Below are 23,678 nucleotides of genomic sequence, written 5' to 3'. Positions count from 1 at the left end.
GGTGCCTATTTATAATCCTTTCTGCTGCTGACCTGCCTGACCCGCCCAACCTGCTGGGAACTGCCTGATCTGCCCAATCTGCCCATGCCCTCTGGTCCTGTCCGGCATCCTTTTGATCTTGTCTGGCCTGAGAGTGTGTGGATATGTTGCATTCTCCCCCACTAAAATGACAGCTGTCCTCAGTTGTCCAATATCCACAAAGCTGCTACGCACAAAACTTGAGTCCAACCGCATCAAAGGAACTGATTGAACAGAGAACTGGGTCCATTGCGGAGGCTAGTGTTCCGTCCTCGCGTCGTCAGCACCAAAACTCGCAAACAGATTTCTCTGCAAATTCTATGTCCAATCTCCTTGAGACAAGTACTGGCTGCTGGTCTAGTATCCCATGTGATGAGAATCCTCATACCGAGAACCCTCCTTGGGATAAAAATGCTGCTCCAGGAAAGCCTAAAGCACTTCCAGCCACCGAGGCGTTCATGAGGAGGATCAAGCATCGCAGTTCACCTTGGAGTTCTAGAATGTTGGTCCGAGCATACAAGGCTAGGGAAGTTCAGTTGGATACAGGACTGAGTCAATGGTTTTGTAGAGTAGCCGCTGACATGTCCTTTTGACACTTGTACTGGCACAAAAATTGAAGAAACCACCATTCAAAATTTCTTTTCTTCTCTTCCTTGTCAAGAGACATGAAGGGAGTTACTTTCAGCAGCACCTTCCAAAATTTGGCCACATAAGTTTGCACAGGCTCAACCTCTTCATGCTTAAGCCAATCCCATTCCTTCTTCACATTCTTAGCAAAGTTTGGTGGCAAAAACTGTGCATAAAACTGCCTCTTAAAATCAGTCCGTGAAAGAGCTGTAGTGCCATCAAACAATTTGGCCATCCACCAATCACTGGCGGTATCTTTCAAGTGCATGCCCACATGTCTCAACTTAGACTTCTCTGTGAAGTCTCCATCACAAAAGGCTATCTCAAATTGCCTGACAAATGAAAGAGCCTTCGTAGTAACCATCTTTTCATGGAAATTTTCAAACTTAATATCCTTATCTCCGATTTGAATTCTTGGGTCTTCTTCTGACTTCGTGACCTATCAGGAGAATCAAATTTCTCTCTCGTACTCTGAGAATGAGAAGAGCCTTCATGCTTGGAGTATTCTCGTTTTTGAGAATGAGAGGAGGCATCATCAGACTCCTTAGAGTTTGCATTAGTGGCATGATGGGACACATTGTTCTTCACCTCTCCTTTGTCCTGCAAATAAGACATGGCCAATTCCTTGGGATTTTGGTATCCCAACTGGGTAGCTATGGCCTCGAAAACCTTGCTATCTGTAGTGCTCTTCCTCTTAGACTGCAAAACATCCGGATCTTCCTGTATGGCCTGTAGTGTTGCAGTCTCATCACAACTATCACCAAACCTGGCATCTTAGAGTTTCCAACTTAGACAATACATCCGTAAAGGGTGCGGCAAGTGGTGTGTTATGTACATCGCTAGGCACCTCATCTTGCATTTGCGTGTCGGATGTATTCATCACATGTCATCATCACTCACATGTTCAGCCATGATTGCAAACCACAAATTTTTGCCAATACGATAATTTTTTGCGCCCGGAACGCTCTATCTGCTACCCTCGAAAAGAGGTTTTACCACATACTAGAGAACCTGGCTCTGATACCACTGTCACAAGACAGAAACGTGTGCACATAAAATCTTATCCCATACATAACATCATGGCATAATACATAGGCATCTGACAATACATAATCATGCTTTGAAACCTCTGAAATAGCAATATGAAAACCTCCACAAGAAACAACACTCAGTCACAGGGAATGGGCATTTTTAGACTCGGGAATGTTAGGGATGGCCGTTCCCATTCCCATCCCATGTCACTCTATAGTCATAGGGAATGGCCATTCTCAATCTTTTCCGTTCTTGTTCTCGTTCCCGTTCCCCGTCCCCATTTCGTGTCTGATCACGTACTATAGTATGGTTGTGCTTGAGGAACGCAGAGATTGAGGCCTCAGTCAACTATATTTGTTTTCATCATTTTCTGGATGTATCTGGTGCTAGCTTGTAGAGTGTTTACTCTCTGGCACCCGTTCTCTTGTACCCAAACACTCTGTTGGTAATAAAGATACCTCGGGCAGGGCCCGGGGGGGGGGGTGCTGGCCCAACTTCAGCGCCTAGTGCTGTCATATTCACATCTACAATGTTTTTTCATGGACAGTTGGACATACGGAAAGTGTTGGATCAGGAAAAAGTTGGTCAGCCACAGGTTTCTTCGTAGGTCTTTGTGTTGATGCGGCGAGAGGATTGAATGTCAACCTTTGCACCGGACGCAAAGTGGCCTCATAGTGTTCAGGATCTTGGGTATATTCGCAAAGTGTCCTTTTATGGAAGGACACTTTATATGGACACCGTGCAACTGAGGATAATTGCAATGCAAGTGGGGGAGAATGTGATGCACCTCGCTTGTGGTACACAGAGTATAGCATGTACAGGCCAGTGGGCAGGCACAAGTGCCATGTGGCACTGCCACATGTAGTGACATGTAGCAATGATGGACGTGGCATTGATGAAACATGGCAGGTTGTGGATAGCAAGCCGACAACATATCGTGGGTAGCTAAATCGCCATAATCACCTGTTTTCCTTAGCATTGGACTTCATAGAGCATTTCTCTATAGGCAAAGTGCTAGCTAGTAGTGTATAGTAGTAGGTCACAGGGTTGTAGTTGATGTTTTCACTTAGCCATATCCATTGTACTAGAGATTTAGTTGTATTACTTTTTCTTGTACATAATACTAACAATTCTTGTGTGTGTAGTGTGTGATTCCACCACACTCTTCTTGTGTGTAGTGTATGATTCCACCACACTCTTCTTTCTATTTGTGAAAACCCTAGCACATAGGCACAAGTAATCTACATCATGCATAAACACAAGTAAGACAAGCATAGATGAGGCTTGACACAAGTATTCCACAAAGCAATCACAAAGTTCTCATTAATCAATCAATAGAAGTACATGATTATACAGGCTCCCCAAAAGCTATCCCATGATCTAAGTGATGATTTCAAGGGCATGCCCCCTAGCTCTATCTAGATCTATACTAGGTTAATTCCTCTTTAGTATTTGGCCTTTTGACCAAGGAAAACAACCTTAGACTTCATGTTATATCAAATGCTAAGGCTTGGCCCTTTGGCCAAGGGAAACAACCTTAGACTTCATTGTTATATCAAATGCTAAGGCCTAATGTCACCTAGACTAATGTGCGTGTGAACGCACAATGCTAGATTACATAGATCTCTCAACATATGCTTGTATCAGTCTATCATAAGCAATGGTTGCGGGCTTTTGGTGTACTCTTGCGTGCTTTGTTGTGCCTTGATTTACGTGTAGTTGAGTGGCATTTCTTAGTGTCTAATTAAGTGGTGTTCCTTGCATGTGGAGTATTTCTCTAGATTGTTGTGTGTGCACAAGTAGTGTAGAGAGGCAGAGTAGCCGTGCGTCTCCATTGAGGGGAGGGTATACTGTCCTATAGTAGAACCCCTTTCTCTCATGATGCGATCGATGTTTCCATTTAGTGTGCTTGGGCAGCCAAGTCCACCACACAAAGAACTACTTAGATCAATTAGATTAGCTCACAAACCACATACATAGACCCATGGAAGCATCTCTATGTGACACCTTTGTGTTCCATCTACACTAGCGAGGTGTCTACCTTCTAGAGTATCGAATGTTGATCTAGTATCTTAGTAATTGCTGTAAGGGACTCCTCCCAAGGATCACCTAATACACATGCATAAACAAGATTAGAGAAACCAAAGAAGAGGGGTGATGCATAAACAAGATTAGAGAAACGAAATACAAGGGGTGTTGTCAAGCTCACCACCCAACCGCAGGTCTGTGTCCGCAAACCTCCCCTGAGTTAGGTGTGCTAAGCTTTCACTCCCACGAGTCCATGCCAGTCAGCCTTGGCGTCCCATACCACCAGTGCTTGCCCACAAGGGCCCTCGGCAAGACTATTCGTGATCTGCCATGTCCATGGCTAGAGTAAGCCTCTTGGTCGAGGTCCAAACCACAATGAATCAATAATAACCCAAGACTCATGTATATAGTGCTTATTGGTGCTATAATAACAGTCCGATAATTAAATCTGAACCTTAGCCTCTTGAATCCACCAGTTTTTCTAATCCCAGGGCTCCCCTAACCGTGATAGATTAGTCCCTAACCCCAAGGGTTAGTGTTAGGTACGTAACAATTGCCACCTTACTTTAGGATATTAAACCTTTGTTCGCACCTTTAGCATTTATAGAAAATGCTAAATGGTTGTTACTAAGACTTACACTAAGCATCCAACATACGTATGGTTTGATCACATTTTTTAACATGTCTTCAGCAGCTTGAGATCGAGAGATTTTATACACATAGGGAGGCCCCTCCATCGATAGTGGATATAGAGAGAGTATGTGAGGTCATAGAATCACCTATTTTGGCCCTTGGGTTGATGTTGAGGGTGTCTCTCTCTTACTATCTCATTCGCCAAAGGCTACCTTGTACCTGCAGGAGTTTACTTTGTATTCACATGATTATCTTGTACACTCACATGTAGGCAGACTGTTCATTTTTTTTTTTCATTTTCCATGAACCAGTCACTTCATGGAAATACTAAACACTTTTTTTGTTCTCATACACCCTTCTGGTCTTTTGAAGAAGATGTTAATATAACTTTCTTTCTTTCTTACTTTCCCTCCAAAATCATTCTCTGGTTCTAAAGTAGCCGCCTCCTTGGATTGCCTCCTTGAGTTTCCCGGCAGTCCTCCACAACGTGCTGAGTGGCGTCACACTTAAAAACATTGCCAAGTGCTTGGCTCGAAAATATTCTTGAGCGAGTCATGGCTTCAATGCTCCCCATTAGAACTATTCTTTTCCTTTATGGTCTTCAGATCTCATGGTAATCGAAACAGTCCTGAGACTGGAGCAACACTTGCAATGCCATGGCTGATCCACCTTCTACTTGTGGTCGTCCTCCACATTCCAAGATTCATGACTAGCCGTGGAGTTTTGAGGCTGGTGCTCCTACTGGATGGCATCCAACCAAGTAGAGAGCGTGGTCATGTGATTGCTGGGTTGCAGGAAACGTGGGACGAAGGCAAGGAAACGTCGTTTCCCCGTTTCCCAACCAGCTCCATGTTTCCTATAGCGGGAAACGGCTGGGAAACGGACCATTTTAGAAGCCTTTTTTAAAAACACGTGGCAGGCCAAAAAGTGACAAGAACAGCCTGCAAATTAAAAAAAAAACGAACATGCTGCCTGGGCCCTCAATAAAAAAAAAACGATTCGCCCTCAAAGCGTATTTTGTTGCCCTGCACACACTCTGCACATAGTTAATGAACCCACAAGCCCACAAAGAGAACGAGTGAGCCAAAGCATTCCACGCTACACATTTTGTAGAAATATTGTGAACCTTAAAAACGAGGAGCCCGTTTTCTAAAAAGCCCGTTTGTGGATTTTTTTAAAAAAGCCCCTTTTTAATAAAATTAAAATAAAAAAAAAGTTAGCTTAGCCTGCAACGTTGTTAGCTCTCTGTGAGAAACTTACACGCACACAGCTCTCTCTTCTTCCCCCCCCCCTCTCTCTCTCTCTCTCTCTCCCCCCTTCCCACCCCTTTCCATGCAAGCACAGGAGGAGCCCCCTTGCCTTTGCTTAAACTGTGCACCCCAACCTCCTTGCATTTGCTTTAACTGTGCGCCAAGAAGGATCATTTTCGAGCCTTGCAAATGTCCCCTTGATCCTAAATACCACCTTACTCTCGCAGATGCTATTCGCCATAGAGCCTTAAAATGCAAATGCATCAATTTAGTTTCTGTCCCTGAGTGGCTTTGTTTGAAACAGCTTCAATCGGAGCAAAACCACAGGCTTAGAAGGAGAAGAGCCCCTCTTTTTTCCTAACTTCTAATTTCAACCATGTTCTCTTCTTCTTCTGTGGTCCCCCTTATCACGCCCTTCAAGCCTAAAGCACCTCATGCTCCCGAGCCATTGTGGAAGTATGTGACTGAGAATGCAGCATTCGGAAAGGGGGGCAGCAAGAAATGGGAATGTTCTTTTTGCAAAACAAATTTTGCAGGCTCCTATCCGCGAGTACGGGCCCATTTACTCGGCATCAAGAACCAAGGCATCCAAGTGTGCTGCAAGGTGTCGACTGAAAATCGAGCAAACATGACTCGAGAAGACCATGAGAGCGCTATCAAGAAGCAAAAGACTGGCAACAATCTAGTCAACAAGAAGCCTACAATGCAACCGTCCGTGGAAGGTATGTTCAAGAATGCATCTCGAGAGGAAGTAGATGAGGCCGTTGCTCGATGCTTTTATGCATGTGGTATGCCGTTTGTTTATGCACGGTCTCCTTATTTTCATGACATGGTGGGTGCAATAGGGTCTTTTGGTAAGGGTTACAAAGCCCCAAACTATGAGAAGCTTCGCACCACACTCTTGGACAAGGAAAAAGACAGGGTTTGCAGTCATCTCTCGGGGGTAGAGTCTACATGGCCACACTTTGGGTGCTCCATTGTGTCTGATGGATGGACAGACACAGCAAAGAGGCCCTTGATTAATTTTATTGTCTCCAGTGCTCGAGGTGTGGTATTCAAGAGATCCATCGATACATCCGGGAGCCAAAAAACAGGGGAGTTTATTGCAGAAGCTCTTTTGGACATCATTAGGGAGGTCGGTGTGGACAATGTGGTGCAAGTAATTACGGATAGTGCTGCCAATTGCAAGCTTGCAGGTCACTTGGTGGAGCAAGCATATCCCCATATTTTTTGGACACCATGTGCAACTCATTGCTTGAATCTTCTACTGAAGGACTTGGTCCTAATCGAGTGGATGGATCGAGCTATCACCCAAGGCAAAGAAGTCCAGCTGTTCATTTCGAATCATGATGCAACAAGGGCCATGTTCAGCAAACACTCCAAGCTCAAGCTTATTAGGCCAGGTGATACTCGATTTGCTTCAAACTTCATGATGTTGCAGAGATTGGTGAAGGTGAAGAGTCCCTTGAAGCAGCTAGTCACAAGCGAGGAGTGGGATGCATGGAAGAGAAACAACGAGTATGCTTTGCACATAGAGATGCAACTCTTGTCTACTCCTTTTTGGGAGGACATAGAGAAGTATGTCAAGGTCTTGTGGCCGGTCATGGCAATGCTTTGTATGGTGGATAGAGATGAACCGGTCATGGGTACGGTTTATGAGGGCATTGATCAGATGCTAGAGAAAATCAAGGAGATATTGAAAGAATACATAGACGGCAACGACGAGGACGAGGAGACTCGGGTACTTGCACAAGAGCGTTGGGAAATGCTTCATTCTCCTCTTCATGCAACTGCTTATGTCCTCAACCCAATGTGGTTTATGAAGCGACCATACAAGGACAAGGATGTGATGAAAGGGTGGAGAAAGACGTTGGATAGGGTGGGCAAAGATGAAGATGAGAAGACAGAGTACAAAGCACAATTGTCACAGTACATTGGACTACAGGGGGATTTTGCAGAGTCTTCAGCTTTAGCGGACATGCAAAAGCTTTCTCCTATTGCATGGTGGGAGAACTATTCTACAGGTAGCCCTATGTTACAGAGATTGGCTATTCGTGTCTTATCTCAAGTATCTAGCGCTTCAGCATGTGAGAGAAATTGGTCCACCTATGGCTTCATACATTCCATGAAGCGGAACCGGCTAGGTCATACGAAGGCAGATGACTTGGTCTATGTGCACAGTAATCTTAGGCTCATATCACGGAAAGAGCCCTCTTATTCTTCAGGTCCATGCCAGGCATGGGATGTATTAGAGGAGGATTCTATATATGAGTGTTTTGAGGATCAGTTTGAAGATGAAGGTGTACTTCCCATGTAAACAATTTCTATCTTGTAGAACGATTGATTAATGAAATTCAGCCATGATGGTCTTCCATTGTTCTGCTTTGTTTTTCATCTTTTAATGGTGCTTACCGGTCAATAATTGAATTTGTACATGTACTTTAATTTTTTTGTAAAAAGATATATTTGTACTTCTGTTTTTACCTTAAACTTGAGCCTACCCCCGACGTTTCCTAGTAATTGAGTTTGGCGTTTCCAAACGTTTCCCGGGTCTTGCTGTTTCCTACCAGGAAACGTTTCCTGCAACCCAGTGTGATTGCCAAGAGCAGTGATATTTTTTGTGAAGATCTCAGTCAAGGTTGCCATCCATTCATCTGCATACATCATGAAGAAAAGTGATAACAGCAAAGGATAGCCATTAAAAAAAAAACCAAGAATGCTGGTCAGCTGCTACCCGATCTGCCCATGACTTCTAGCTGACCTGCCCTCCAGTCTACCCGGCATCCATCTGAGTCCTGACCCTGTCTGATGCCCATTTGATCCTTTTTTGGCCTGGCAGTGTGTGAATACATCGCAGTTGTGGTAGGCTTCTTGTTTCAAATGGTTTTAGAATAAATTTTTTGCACTATCATCTTAGTATTTTGTTTGGGGTATGCATTTGCACTATGTTGTTGGATTGGCATTTTTGTAGCTTATCCCCGCAAGAACTCCTGTTTTGTCTGGCTTACTACTTATCAAGGTCTTGCATGGCTGGCCACTACTGGACGGCCGGCAAATTGTCAATGCGAAAATAGCTCGAGAGATCTGGACTGACCTCGTCCATACTCTCTGTGGCTACTGGGAGCTCCTTCGGGGATCCCCTTCTCATTTGTTTCTGTTTAGATCTACATCTCAGTATGTGTTTTCCTTGGATGTAGCTTTTCTTTATTATTGGAAGGGGGGGAAAAATTTGTGACTTATCTGGATAACTATTTAAAGGGTTGCTTATTTCTCCACATGGGGCTTGCATTTTTGGTGAAGTTGTAGAGTCCTTATTTCAGTATCATGTTTTAGGTGCATTTTTGAGCACAGTCACGACCATGCCTTTTTGTCTTTGTACGACTGAAGTTACTAATTTCTGCAAATTGGCTTTATCTGTTTTAAAATATATGTGGATCTGCAGCGAACTTTGAAATCGGCAATGGCTATGGCGTGCCTGGTGGAGGAGCATATGACAAAGCACCTCGCCCTTTAATGTTCAGTGTTGCCTCTGCACCATCTCCATTGAGACGTGATAAAAGTTTACCGGAACTAGAAGCAGATGTCTTTTGTGATGACTCCAACACACAGGAAGGTTCCATCCACTCCTTCGTTGATAATGGATGTCCAGATGGTCACTTGGATAAAAAACAACAACCACACGGCTCAGAGAACAGTCTCAGAAAGCAGGAGCTTCCTGATTTCCTCAAGCAACGACTGAAGGCACGGGGAATTTTAAAAAATGATAGCAACTCTGCGGCTTCTCATCAGGTCAGTTTTGGTGGTCTTCTTTTCATAGTTAAAATATTCTGGTTTCAAATTCTTGTGAATATAATAATTTTTAGAAGTCTTAACCTCCTACTTGAGCTTCACACGAAGGCCAGATATGGATGGCTGGGTGGATCCGCTATGCTCACCCGTATCCTACCTTAGCCCTGTTCCTTGTTCCTGCTGCATGCCCTTGTCCTTCCTTGCGGCTGCAAGCTTTGTGTCACATATCCCCCCATTGACCGGGATTTTTAACCCCATCTTTCATTGTGATGTCTCTTCTCGAACTTTTAAAGTTTTTGTCAAGTTGAAATCCTAAGCACTTTGAATTTGACATATGAGCTCCAGCTTGTACCATTTGTATACCCTTTCCTCAAATCTTTGATGGCATACCCTTTCCTCACATCTTTGATGGCAGTATTCCCTGGGGTCACCTGAGCTTTGGCTGACATAGTCAGTGGGCTCTTGGATTTACTTCAAGCAGCTGCCTCCCCACTTAGCGACTCAAAAGACTCTGGAGGGGACCTTATCCTTGACATCGACTTTGCCATTCCCTGGCAGTGGCAAACTCCCCTAGCTTTGCTTCCACCCCTATGGTTTGTGATCTTCTTCTAGGTGTTGGCATGATATGCCGAGTTTCCACTTGGTCTCAGGATATAGGCTTTGTATGGACTGCCTCCCACCCCTTCAGTACAGTTTGGACTTCCCTTTCCTCTGGCGCTCTCATGAGGACACTAACCGGATTATCCAGTTAGATCTTCTCAGTCTCTACACCCACTGCACATGGATCACACCTTCGGAGCTCCCACTGAAGATGCACTTCTACTCACGCTCACTGAGGATGGATTCATCCAGCAGCCGGTGAAACCGATCCCGTCAAGTGGGAATAGACTCCGTTGGACACCCACACGCGTAATAGCACAACTTAAATATCACAATTTGAATGGACAACTTAATAACAAGTGAAAAACTGAAATGAAATGAAATGTTGATCAATGGACACCAGCACTGGGGCCGGAACGGGCCGACCCCCCCCTCAATATATGATACATTATTGGGAGTATTTAAAAGATACAATGCTCCATGGGTTCAAAGAACCAGATGATGTCCATGTACAACTGAGATGAATACAGTTACCAAACAAGAGACTCGAAGTAGACGTTCGAAGGAGAGCAGCCCAATTGAGTAGTCTGGACCTGTGCCTTCACTGGAATCCGCGGAGAGCGCCCCACTGGTGTTCCAAGACCACGCACAAACAGGCGCTCCCGTACTAACGCCTGGCTCTCTCGATCTCGGCACCCATGGACCGTGGTTCTCCAGAAGCTTGGACTACCCGGCACCGAACGGGTGTTAGCGGTAGAGAGTATCCCTTATCAGATTTACTTCGAAATCCTTTATTTAAATCTCAATCCACTTACTTGTAGCTCGCTAGTGGAAGACAAATACCGGAGGCGTCTAAGTGCAGCCGTTTGGAGATCCGAGCGCAGCCGCCTACTGAATGGAGAGGAGGCCTGGGCGTAGCCACCTGTGGAGGTCAGCCGCCTATGCAGCTGCCTATGCAGCCGCCTATGGAGGAGGGCGCAGCTGCCTGCAGCCTCATGCTGTGGAGAGCACAGCCGCCTATGGAGAGCGCAGCCGCCTATGGAGGGGAGGAGCGCAGCCTGCTGTGGAGAGCACAGCCACCTGTTGTGCAGAGCGCAGCCGCTTGTGGGAGGAGCGTGCAGCTGCTTGGGGAGGGCATAAGAAGCCTGGCTGCAGCCGCCTGCAAAGTGGGCAGCCGCCTGTGTAGAGAGAGTAGCCGCCTGAGGAGAGGAGCGTAGCCTCTTGCAAGTGGTGGAGCGTAGCCGCCTGTAGCCGCCTGCAAAGTGGAAAGAAAGAAAGAAAGAAAGATTTTATTAACGTCTTCCAAAAGACCGAACTCGGCCTATGAGATAAATCAGTGTACTTGTGTGGGGTATCCTCTGTCATCCCAACAAAATGAAAAAGTACTGAACTAAAAAAGTTGAATCTGGGTGTGCAATAAGTACAATGAGTGGGGGAGGTGATGGAGCTCTACTACTAGGAGAATGCAAAGCTATATGCATGGAGTATACAATCATGATATGCAACCTAGCTAGCTCCATCCTGTACCATACTGGGGGTATAGAATGGTATACATCAATGAAGGGGGTGTCCACAGCTCCCTGAAGAACATGCCTGGTCTGCTGTGGTCCGTGGAGAGAAGGATGATAGGATGGTCGCCTGAACAGTCCTGCCCAAGCTGGTGAGATGGTCGCTCCTTTGTAGGTGTTGGAGAGAGCACACGTCCAACAGCTGGCCGGTCCCCCTAGCTTGCATGGAGGCAGCCAGTTCCAAGGTGGGGTGTGGGTAGGTGGCCATGCACCCACCCCCACACATAGGATTAAGAGTGGGGTTTCCCTCCCCACCTTGGCCCAAATGTGGTGCCCATAATGGGTGCCCACTCTTAAATGAATGTGAACTTACAACACACTTACCACCTGTTCACACGCAACAAAACTCGTCAGAAGACAGAGCAAACTTCACGACTCACTGGCAGGCGTCCCCGCTCAGTAATTAAGTGGCACGTCAAAACAGGCAAACACAAAAATACAAGTCATGCGAAAACAGTTTCAAACATGCAAAACATGAATGCATGTGCAAACAGTATCATGGACATATCTCCCGTTCATGGAACAAGTACTAAACATCTGTCGGACACAATAATGGCACGACAGAAAACATAAATCCCGGTCTTCCTATGGAGTGACAGTCCGATAGGTAAGACACAGATCCAGGCACGAGCCTCCCTATGGAGTGACAATCCCATAGGCAAGACACGGCACAAATACTGGCTCTTCCATGGCGTGACAATCCCATGGATAGAACACAGTCCAGGTCATACACGGTGCAAAAATACTGGCCCCTTCACATGAGACACCGGCCTGGCCTCAAGTGAACGAGACACAAATCTGGAGATGGACCAAATGGTAGGCCAATTGGTGACATCCCCCTGGGCTTCTAAAGAGTTGTCCTCAACTGAAAAGCCTCAAGATATGCCTGCAACAACTGTGGGTAGTCAACAAAATAATCCTCATTTACCTACTTTGCATCAATGGGCAAATAATTCTTGAACTTCACAAGGTATCTGCTGGAAAGCTTTCCTGCAGGTAGCTTTCGCTCCTTGTGAAAGACAATCTGTTCTGGCTGGAGGGTCTCCTCAAGCTCATCAATCTCTGGCGGATCTTCTGTGACAGGCTCGTCAGGATCTGACTCGACATATTTCCGGAAAAGACTCACATGAAATGCATTGTGAATCTTCCAATGACTAGGTAAAGCAAGCCTGTACGACACTTCATTGATCCTTTGAATCACCTTGAAGGTTCCATAATAGCGAGGAGAAAGCTTAGGATATGATCCTTCTCGTTCCGAAGCCTAGCTTTCTCAAATTTCAGCAAAACCTAATCACCTTCTTTGACTTGCATGTCCCTTCTATGCTTGTCAGTAGCCATTTTATGCTTTTCTTGTGACCTTGCAATGGCTGTCCGTACCTGAGCAAAGGCTACATCCAAGTCACGAACATACTCATCAGCTGCAAAAATCTCATCCTTTGTACGAAGAATGGGTGGCAATACCACTTTGCCATAAATAATCTCAAACGGGGCATTTCCCGTGGAGGCATGGATCGTATTGTTGTAGGTAAACTCAACAAGTGGAAGATACTTCTTCCATGCAGTCTTTTGATCTGCCACATAACACTTCAACAAATCCAACACAGCTGAATTTGCAGCTTCACTTTGGCCATCCGTTTGGGGATGATAAGCTGATGAAAACTCAAGTTTAGTACCCATATTATCAAATAAAGCCCTCCAGAAGAGGCTCGTAGTCCTGGGATCTCTCCCCAACAATGGATTTAGGCATACCATGATGTTTGAAAATATTAGCAAGAAAAAGCTTTACCATATGATCAACTTTAATGGTTTTCTTGACAGGCAAGAAATGAGCTTGATTGCTAAACCTGTCCACAATGGTCCAAATAGCATCATTCCCATGTTGGGATCTAGGTAAGTCCATAATAAAATCCATAGTAATACTTTCCCAAGGTTGCGAGGGAATAGGCAATGGCTGAAGCAAACCTGGAGGTTTTTGCCTGTCAAATTTCACCTTTTGGCAAGTAATACATGCACGTACATATGCCTCAACGCATGCTTGGGCAAAAGAAATATCTCTGAATCATGCGTGTAGTGGGCATGATACCTCTATGACCAGCATAAGGTGGAGCGTGACATTCCTCCATAACCTTTGGACGCAAATCCTTCACCACACATAGGCAGTTATCCTTCATAAGATAACCCTCGTTGATAACATAAGAGGCATGTGAGTGACCAGCCATCAAATCAGTCCATATATGGCAAAAATCAGCATCCAAATGATATAAATCTCGCATAGCAGATAAGTCCCCATGAGAGGCCACTGAAATTGCAGCCACATAAGGCCTCCTGGATAATGCATCTGCCACCACATTTTTCTTTCCCGGAGTATGCACAATCTCAAAATGAAACATGGAAAGAAAGTTTGCCATTCTCATCTGCTTCTCCGAAAGCTTTGTTTGAGATAGAAAGTATCTCAAGCTTTGATGATCTGTCTTGACTACAAATTCAGCCCCAAGAAGATAATTTCCATATCTTTAAGGCATGAATTACAGCCAAGAGCTCTTTCTCATAGATATCCATATGAAGTTCAGCATCATGCAAACGACGGCTCTCATATGCAACCGCATGCCCTTCTTGATTTAGGACAGCCCCTATACAATCGCCACAAGCATCACATTCCACTACGAATGACCTTTGCAAGTCAGGAACAATCAATACAGGTCCACATATGATAGCATGCTTGAGCTGCAAGAAGGCATCCTGTTCTTTTGGAGTCCATTTGAAAGTGGTTTTCTTCTTTGTGAGATCATGTTGAGGGGTGGCTATCATAGCAAAATGCCTCTTATGAAACGCCTATAATATGAACATAATCCCAGAAAACTACGTACTTGATGTACGTTTTGCAATTCTGGCCAATTCCGAATGGTTTCTATCTTTGCAGGATCCATCGTTACTCCATTCTTGGATACAATGTGATCCAAATAATGTATCTCTGAAAGGAAGAACTCACTTTTCTTGGCATTAATGAAAACTTTATGCTTCCACAACTCTTCGAACACTGTGACTAAATGAGTTCTATGTTCCTGCTCATTCTTGGAGAAAACCAAGATGTCATCAAAGAATACACCTGTGAATTTGCGATGGGGTCGGAATATTCTATCCATCATACGATTAAATGTGGCAGGAGCATTGGTGAGACCAAAAGGCATCACCAAAAATTCATATAATCCAAAAGCTGTCCTGAATGCAGTTTTATGGACATCTTGTGGCACCACTCGTATTTGGTGATTGAAACCGATCCCGTCAAGTGGGAAAGACTCCGTTGGACACCCACACGCTTAATAGCACAACTTTAAAACCACAAATTTGAAATGGACAACTTAATACAACTTGAAATTGAAATGAAATGAAATGGAAAGATGGACACCAGCACTGGGGCCGGAACGGGCCGACCCCCCCTCAATATATGATATATTTATTGGGAGTATTTAATGAATACAATGCTCCATGGATTCCAAGAACCAGATAATGTCCATGTACATATGAAAACAGTACCAAACAAATAGGCTCGAAGTCGAATTTCGATGTAGAAGCTTGAAGCAGTACGACCACTAGTGTGGTCCAATCTTTACGGTCCTGTGCTTTCACTGGTCTCCGCGGAGAGCGCCTCACTGGTGTTCCGAGACCACGCACAAACAGGCGCTCTCGTACTAACGCCTGGCTCTCCCGATCTCAGCACCTTTGGACCGAGGTTCTCCAATAGAGCTTGGACAACCCGGCACCGAACGGGTGTTGGCCGAGCGGGATGAATCCCTTATCAGATTTAAACATAAAATACTTTACTTAAATCTGAAATTCACTTACTTGTAGATGGTTGATAGAAAACCAATACTCGTGGTATGATGAAGCCACCCTTGTTGAAGAAACAGTTGCCTCGTGGTGAACCACCAAGACAAGTATCACCACAAAAGACCACAGCCGCCTGCTGTGAGAGAAGGAGCACAGCTTACTGGTGGTGGAAGCAAGACGCCACTTGTTGGTGATGCACACGCAGCCTGCTGGTGTTGGACACACAGCCGGCTAGCTTTGGTAGGCTGCGTAGGAGGATGGGGAAGGGACTGGCGCCTGCAGGAGATGGACAGCAGCGACCGCCTGGTTGCTTCAGGTGGGGGCAGCCGCCTGTAGAGAGTGGGCAGCCACCAGTAGTGATTACAGTAGTGCAGCCTGAGGTGCAGCAGTGCTGTAGGAGAAGAGTCGTCAGTACAAATAATCATAGCCGCCTGCTGTAGCACCCGCTTGCAAGGGGAAAAGCGACTGGTTGCAGTAGTGTACACAGCCGCTTGTATGAGGAGGTAGCGCAGCAGTCTGGAGGTGACAGCCGCCTGCAGAAGGTGCAGTCGCCTGTATAGGAGATGAAGCAGCCGCCTGTAAGGAGTAGAAGCAGTCGCTTGTATGGGTGGTGAAAACAGCCGTACAGAAGCATGCGCAGCCTTTATGGAAGAGGCAGCATGCGAAGAGATGGTCGCCTAATAGTCTTCTCCACGCCAGAAGGTGATCACCGGGTGATTTCACGTACAAGGGTGGAAGCGATGATGATGATGCTTGAAGGGGGGATCCCCTTTTTTTAATAAAATTAAAGTGGAGTTTACTCCACGCTTGCATGTGGGTGGGGAGTTTGGGTAGGTGACCATGCCCACCCCCACACTCACTTAAGTGGGGCTCCCCACCTTGGCCCCTAAGTGGGTGCCCAAAGGGGGTGCCCACATTTAAGTGAATGTGAACACCTAACCTTATAAAATAAAAGGTTAGAATATGAAACATTAAAACAATATGTGCGACATACTTACCACCTGTTCACATGCACCAAAACTCGTCAGAATACAGAGCAGACTTCACGACTCACTGGCAAGCGTCCCCGCTCAGTAAGTAACACGTCAAGCAGGCAAACACACAAATACATGTCATGCGAAAACAGTTTCAAACATGCAAAATATGTGTGCATGTGCAAATAGTAACATGGACATATCTCCCGTTCATGGAACAAGTACAAAATATCTGTCGGCACAAAACTGGCACGACATAAAAACATAAAAACCTGGTCTTCCTATGGAGTGACAGTCCCATAGGTAAGACACAGTTCCAGGCACGAGTCTCCCTATGGTGTGACAGTCCCATAGGCAAAACACGGCACGAATACTGGCTCTTCCATGGCGTGACAATCCCATGGGTCGAACACAGTCCAGGTCATACACGGGTGGCACTGGTCTGGCTCCCGTCCATACGACACCATCCTGCTAACACACGGATGGCACTGGTCTGGCTCCGTCCATGTCAGCAAAATACTGGCCTCTTCACACGAGACACCGGCCTGGCCTCAAGTGAACGAGACGCAAAAACTGGAGATGGACCAAATGGTCGGCCAATTGGTGACATCCCCCCGGGCTTCTAAAGAATTGACCTCAACTGAAAAGCCTCAGGATATGCCTGCAACAATTGCGGATAATCTGCAAAATAATCCTCATTTACCCATTTGGCATCTATAGGCAAATAATTCTTAAACTTCACAAGGTATCTCTTGGAAAGCTTTCCTGCAGGTAGCTTTCTCTCCTTGTGAAAAACAATCTGTTCTGGCTGAAGGATCTCCTCAAGCTCTTCAATTTCTGGCGGATCTTCTGTGACAGGCTCATCAGGATCTGGCCCCACATATTTCCGAAATAGACTCACATGAAAAGCATTGCGAATCTTCCAATGACTAGGTAAAGCAACCCTGTAGGACACTTCATTGATTTTGTGAATCACCTTGAAGGGTCCATAATAGCGAGGAGAAAGCTTAGGATATGATCCTTCTCGTCCTGGCCTCTTCCGAAGCCTAGCCTTCTCAAATTGCAGCAATACCCAATCACCTTCTTTGATTTCCATGTCCCTTCTATGCTTGTCAGCAGCCATTTTATGCTTATCTTGAGATCTTGCAATGGCTGTCCGCACTTGACCAAAGGACCAATGTTACATGCACCGAGGTTGATTGTAATAACGCACAATAGGGCCTTCTTTATACCTTTATGTGGTGAGAATCTTTAGCATCCAATTCAGAGATTAGAGAGAGAAGAGAATGAGAGAGTGGAGTAGACGACACCTTATTGGGTCCCAAATACCCAATTAACCCCCCCCCCAAAAGTAGGAATATTTGCTTACATTATTCTTTGGAGAATGTTGTACATATCGCTTGAGTAAACAAGCGATATGAATGCCCAACGCAAGGACGAGGAAGACCGTACGTCGGTTGAGTATCCACCAATCCAAGGCTCTGTTGAAGACTCTTGGGGCTATTGATGCAAGTCCAGATAGCTGTAGGACTGCACATATGCTGGCTGAATGTTGAAGAGGATCTTCCTTGATACCCTGGAGATGATTGGACGCTGAACTGCTCTTTTACTTTGCTGAATTGCTGAGTACCTGAATGAGAATGATGCGATTGCTTTTATATGCCCCTATGCTGCTGGTCGGCCAGTAGCAAAACGGACAAGTTAGCATTAAATGCTATCGTAAATGCTGTGCATGGGAAACAGGCCTTTTTTTAATGCTGGCCGACCGTTGTAGCCTGGCCGACTAAAGGCGTACAAACATAATCCTGTCGGCCTGCTGCAAATGCTGGCCGACTGGTATATGGATACTCCAATGCTGGTCGGCTGGTCCATGCTGTTGTCCAGGGCTGTCATTAGCCCTTGGATAGGCCAATAAAGCCAAGGGCTGGCCCAAAGTCAAAGCCATGCTTTCGGCTTAATGTTGCTGATGCATACCTTCTTCTAGGGCTGACTCTACATGCACTATCTGATGAATTCTCCAAGTGGGTCAAGAGGACTGACTCTTGACTGACCTCCAAGGCTCAGAGATTGACCTACATAGCTTGTGCTTAACTGTCCCTGGCTGAGGGCTCACAATGGGGTCAAGGGGTACGACAAATATTCCTACAAAAGGTACTACTTCTGTACAGAATGTTGCACTGATGGTCATGCCTGTGTGTCACTGTGTATCCCAGTGCAAGGTGCGTGTGACATGATCTAATCTTGGGTAACGGGTTAGAGGACCCAAAAGATTAGAAAAGCAGGCTAAGTATTTATGGCCTAAGATTATAAGCACTTATGACTTAATAATCCCATAAGTGACTAGTTTATGCTTTTATGGGGGATTACTAAATATGTGGGATGAGTGGATCTATTATGTGTTATTGTCTTGAGGACAAGATTGGCCTGTGCCTGGTTGGGTGGTGAGCCCAAGCCTGCAAACGCGAATTTGGATAACTAACTTGTGCTTTCTTGGGAGGATTCTGTCGCGAGAAACTTTGTTTCTGTCTTGAGAATCCCTTACAAGATCCAAGGGAGATTTCATTCTCTCTTCTCAGACGGATTCGGCCCTCTCACGGGGTATGCGATATGAGGACCAAAGATGTTTAGGCATGTATCTACTGGAGCTTTGCCGTCACAAAGGGGTCATGCTCAGTTAGCACTCCGAGAGGCAGACCCAGTGAGGCGCCTCCCAGACCTCTATCACAGATTTTTTTTGGGGCACAACCACCGACTATAGTGGCTCGACAAGAGCAACAGCAAGACCAACCACATCCCCGATGGCCTACATGAAGGCGTGATCCTTTGGCCCCACGTACACGGGAGTTGCTAGTGAGTGTGCATGATCCCTTTTGAACCCTAGATATCAGAGGCCTTATCCCTCCACCCGAGATACACGATATCCTTTGATGACATGGGAGTCACTAGTGAGCATGCGTGATCCCTTTTGAGCCCTAGATATCAGAGGCCTTATTCCTCTGCCCGACAGCTGCAGATACACGATATCCTTTGATGACATGGGAGTCGCTAGTGAGCATGTGATCCCTTTTGAGCCCTAGATGTCAGAGGCCTGTACCTGATAGAGCTCAGACAACATCTAGACGGAGTATTGAGAGAACATGCTGAGAGACAAGGCCAGCCCATACAAGACATTGCCCAGAGATCACTTCAACCGACGAGTGCAGAGACAAATCCATGAGATTCTCTGATGACTCCCTGATGACATGGCATGCCCTCACTGTAGCCACATCTGCTGTTAGGAGGCTTATAGAGTCGTGTTCCAGTTTTCAGTTTTCATGTTCTTATTTTAGTTTTTCCATGGCACTGTATACCCATGGTATCATTGTACTATTCATGGTCTCATAGGCCCTTTGAGTCTTTTGTAGATGTTAATATATCTTTCTTTCTTTTCCTTCCATTCTCGTTTGAAAAGCTTCATTTATATATTTTTTAAAAACTCACTGTTCTTTTGCTGAGGGACAACATTTCTAGACGAAACCTGAAACTTCAAAATGAAAAAAACATTTCTTGCGACTAGACATGCCCCTCACTTCATCTTGCACATATTCCATGTGATCCTCCACATAGACCGATATGCACTCACGATTTGTTTTGTATATTGGCATTGGTTTTGCATTCAATTTAAAATGTGTGTATAGTTTATTTCTACTCATCAGTCTTCAATTGCAAACTTCTTGGGGTCATTTTCACAGGACTCATCTGAAGCAGGCGTTGCTAAGACAGAGTCTACCTCATCTTTGCCTCCAGGCTGGGTAAGCTGCTTGAAATCCAGACTCTGAATGTGACTTTGTAGTAAGTAAACAACTTATTTATGGGCGTGGTAAGTAGTGGCTAGGAAGAAGATTATTATCTTTCAGTGCTGTGATACTATGCAGTCAATGATCATTTGGTCTGAGATGGTCGTTAAGCTTATTTGAAATGATGGTTTCAGCTTGAAGCAAAAGATCCAGAAACTGGCTCTATTTATTTTTACAATCAAAGTACAGGACAAAGCCAATGGGAAAGACCAACAACAAAGTCTGCAGTTCATCTTCCACCAGCACTGCCACCACCATTGTTACCCTCTGATTGGCAAGAGGCCACAGACAGCACAACAGGTCTGGTGTTATATATGTGCTTTAAGTGCACAGGTGTAACTTTGTTCTGCTTGTAATATTTCTCAAAAAAAAAAAAAAATCATAAATGCAGGACAAAAGTATTACTACAATCTGAAGACAAATAGATCAACATGGGAGCGCCCAATGCCCGTCAAGGAGCCTGAAGACCATGCCATGTCTGGGCTGAAAGACGGTAATGTTTCTGGCTCATTGTTCAGAAAATGCGCTGGCTGTGGGGGCTGGGGCCATGGTCTCGTGCAGTCGTGGGGTTACTGCAATCACTGCACCAGGTAACTGAGGCAGCTCCACCCAAAAATGTCATGGGACATTACGAGGTAGCTTTTCTTGCTTGGAAAGCCAAGGTAGTGCTCTAAGAGCCTGTGCTGCTGATGTAGGGTGCTAAATGTGACAGTACCCGACAACTTATCCTCTGTACCTGAGAATGATGGCAGTGAACCTGCATTCAGATACAAGTGGCAGGCAGATATTGCTGCTGCAGTCGAAGCCGAAGCTACCAAGACGGGAACCAATGCAGAACCTATTAGGAAGGATGCCAAACTAAGGTCTGTGTCGATAAACCCTTGGATTCCACAAGCCCATACATGCATATAACAAGGCATGACAGCTAATGACCTCCCTCTCTTTCTCTCTTTGAAGATGACTTCAAACATTTTAGACCTTTCTTGTTTGTTGCATATGCAGATTAGCTTCGAAGCCCCCTTTTGCAAAGGCCAGTAAAAAGGATCAGAGAAGGCGGGGCCCTTCTGAGACCGATGAGCTTGATCCCATGGACCCGAGTTCTTACTCTGACGCTCCTCGTGGAGGCTGGTACTTGTATCATTTGATCATAAGAGATGTACATACATAAGGCTTCTTTTTTTAACAGTTCTGATACTGTTTATCTTGTTAACAGGGGTGTTGGTCTGAAGGGTGTGCAACCTAGAGCAGCTGATACCACTGCCACAGTAAGGGCCCACCACATCAGTGCACCATGAGCTGATTTGTTACTTGTGTTGTTTTCTCTAGACTTCAAATGAATCAAATCATTAACATAGGGTTGGATTGTGTAGGGACCATTATTCCAACAGCGGCCTTATCCTTCACCTGGAGCTGTACTACGTAAAAACGCAGAGTTTGCTGCTCAGCAAGGAAAGGGTGGCCCTAATTATGCTCCCATTCATAAGAAAGGAGACGGCAGTGATGGTTTGGGAGATGCGGACTAGCAGTTGGATTCAGGGGCTCTACACATATACCCTCCTGTCCATTTTTTGTCAGAAATGTGACGATGGGCGTGGAAAGGTGGGCTTGACAGGCAGTCCACTAGGAAGTTCCACATCCTTTTTCTGTATAAAGACTTATGACTGCTTATACAAGGTAGAAGTCACAATCACTAAACAAGATCTTCTGTACCTTCCAGGTACCTATCTACTCAATGGATAGCTAAGTTGCAACCTCCTTAATCGTAGTCAATGTGATGATAAACATGTGAAAGGCAAGAGCATGTCTGGATTTTATGTATAGCTTAGTGAGAAACCTCCTTTCAAAGGGAAAAAATAGTGTATCTTAGCTCATTCCTAGTTTTATGACAACCTATCATGGACATACATGCTCCATCAAGGTGTGTATGCTTGAATGTGCTCTCTCAAGCCCTCCATCATGTATACGTGTTTGAACCATTTGGATCTCGATAAATGAGGTTACAATATGTCTACCTTTAAAATTGGTTTCATGAATGAAGATTTGCATAAAGATGGTTATGATTTTCTCCAGTGTTTCCATGCAAACCAATGTATCAAAATGGTGTACACTGAACCAGTGCATAAGCGACCCCTCATGTGAAAGTCTCCAGCCTCCAAGTGACCACTGCAATGTGACAACTTTCATGTAGTACCTGCCAGTTCTATCAATAGTTGGTGAGCCAATCGCTGAGTTAAGTACTGTACTCCATGCACTCATTCTCAGGGTGCACTCGCCAAGTGCCCCATTAAGGTGTAAAGGAGGCTCATGTAGAGGCTCACATGCAGGGTGCAGTCTGTTTTTAGTAAGCAAGAGAGAAAAGAACTGGTTGTTGGCTTCTTGTTGCAATATTAATGGCAGTAGTGTATTGTTGCCAGTCATTGCTCTTAGTGAGTATATTCTTTCGTGTGTATCTGGCAAGGCGGTTGCTCGTAGTCCTGGCTCATGATTAGTTCTTGATTGTGGCTTAATAAAAAACTCACTCTCTCAACCCAATGTATCATATATACTCTTGGAAATTGTTGTCCCATGGAATTCTTGCAGGTCCATCCAGGCCTCAAAATTTGAAGGGGACCCAAGTATTTAATTTAACTTTATAACCAAATTTCTTTTGTTTGAATATTTTGAAGGGCATGCATGGGAAAGGATATTTGAAAACGAAGCTAAAAAAACAAAGCAAGGTTGTTTTTCACCCTGGGTAGTACAACTGGAAGCACAAAAAACAATGTGGCAGCCTTGTTTTACTGCGTTAATAGCGCTTTAATCCTTTTTTATGCATGACCAAAATACAAACGAAGCTGTTGAGCTCTCTAAAAACCATTGTTCTTAATATATATATATATACATATACATATATATACATATATATGTATATGTATATGTATATGTACATGTACATATACATATACGATTGTTTTGTTGTATTTATGGACATGGATTCTCTTTCAAACTTAATACCTAGAACTCAATCCTAAATTTTTAAAGGTTAAATTCAGCTTGATGAGATTTGAAGGTGGTCATACTAATGTATAGTTATCACATACGTACATTCTTGCATTCTTGCGTGCATACATACATACATACATATTAAATGGAGGGAGCGCATGTTCTTGTAAGTTTATAAATTAAAGGAGAGAATTGTATCACCTCCCCACCATAACTTCGGTATAATTTTTTTTCGTTTTTTTTTCCCACTCACACCAGAAGAAGCATTACTGTAATTAAAAAGATTAACTTAATTAAGGGTTGATGTTGGTTAAAGGATTGTGCGAGAGGCGTCTCGTATATTCAACAATGAAAACACTGATCTCGTTCATCGTAATTACTCTTAAAATTCTGACAGTACTTAATCAAAACACTGATCTCGTTCATCGCGCTGAGCTAAATACAACAAATATGCACCAATAATTCGTTATGAAGGGGGCACAGAAGGGGGTTTGCTCGTGCACAGAAGAAGGC

At 44.7% G+C, this 23,678-nt stretch overlaps 2 protein-coding genes across 3 annotated transcripts in view; both read left to right on the top strand.

Annotated features, from left to right (window-relative positions):
* LOC147628621 (WW domain-containing protein) overlaps positions 1–22,203 on the top strand; it is a 38,579-nt gene extending 16,376 nt beyond the window's left edge. Inside the window, exons 6-14 of one of the 2 annotated variants that reach the window (XR_015268147.1) lie at positions 9,031–9,377; positions 20,079–20,138; positions 20,318–20,483; positions 20,575–20,773; positions 20,879–21,046; positions 21,186–21,311; positions 21,397–21,448; positions 21,554–21,782; positions 21,901–22,203. Coding sequence is in view for 1 of the 2 variants with exons in the window: in XM_086813813.1 (XP_086669939.1) it covers positions 9,031–9,377; positions 20,079–20,138; positions 20,318–20,483; positions 20,575–20,773; positions 20,879–21,046; positions 21,186–21,311; positions 21,397–21,448; positions 21,554–21,706 (1,271 nt within the window). In the remaining variant the exon portion in view is untranslated. Of the gene's footprint in view, positions 1–9,030; positions 9,378–20,078; positions 20,139–20,317; positions 20,484–20,574; positions 20,774–20,878; positions 21,047–21,185; positions 21,312–21,396; positions 21,449–21,553 lie in introns of both variants that reach the window. The other variant, XM_086813813.1, reaches the window with a different exon arrangement.
* On the top strand, positions 5,820–8,054 carry LOC147628622 (uncharacterized). Its single transcript, XM_086813814.1, has one exon. The coding sequence runs from the start codon at positions 5,965–5,967 to the stop codon at positions 7,903–7,905; it is 1,941 nt and encodes a 646-aa protein (XP_086669940.1). The 5' UTR covers positions 5,820–5,964; the 3' UTR covers positions 7,906–8,054.
* Positions 22,204–23,678: the final 1,475 nt, after the last annotated feature.

This window comes from Cibotium barometz, chromosome 19, assembly GCF_041138505.1.
Source record: "Cibotium barometz isolate CiBa-2024 chromosome 19, ASM4113850v1, whole genome shotgun sequence".
NCBI lineage: Eukaryota > Viridiplantae > Streptophyta > Polypodiopsida > Cyatheales > Cibotiaceae > Cibotium > Cibotium barometz.
This window is presented reverse-complemented; position numbering and strand designations above follow the sequence as displayed.

Excerpts from the sequence above, each read along its gene's own strand:
- LOC147628622 (XM_086813814.1), top strand. The coding sequence starts at position 5,965 with ATGTTCTCTTCTTCTTCTGTGGTCCCCCTTATCACGCCCTTCAAGCCT.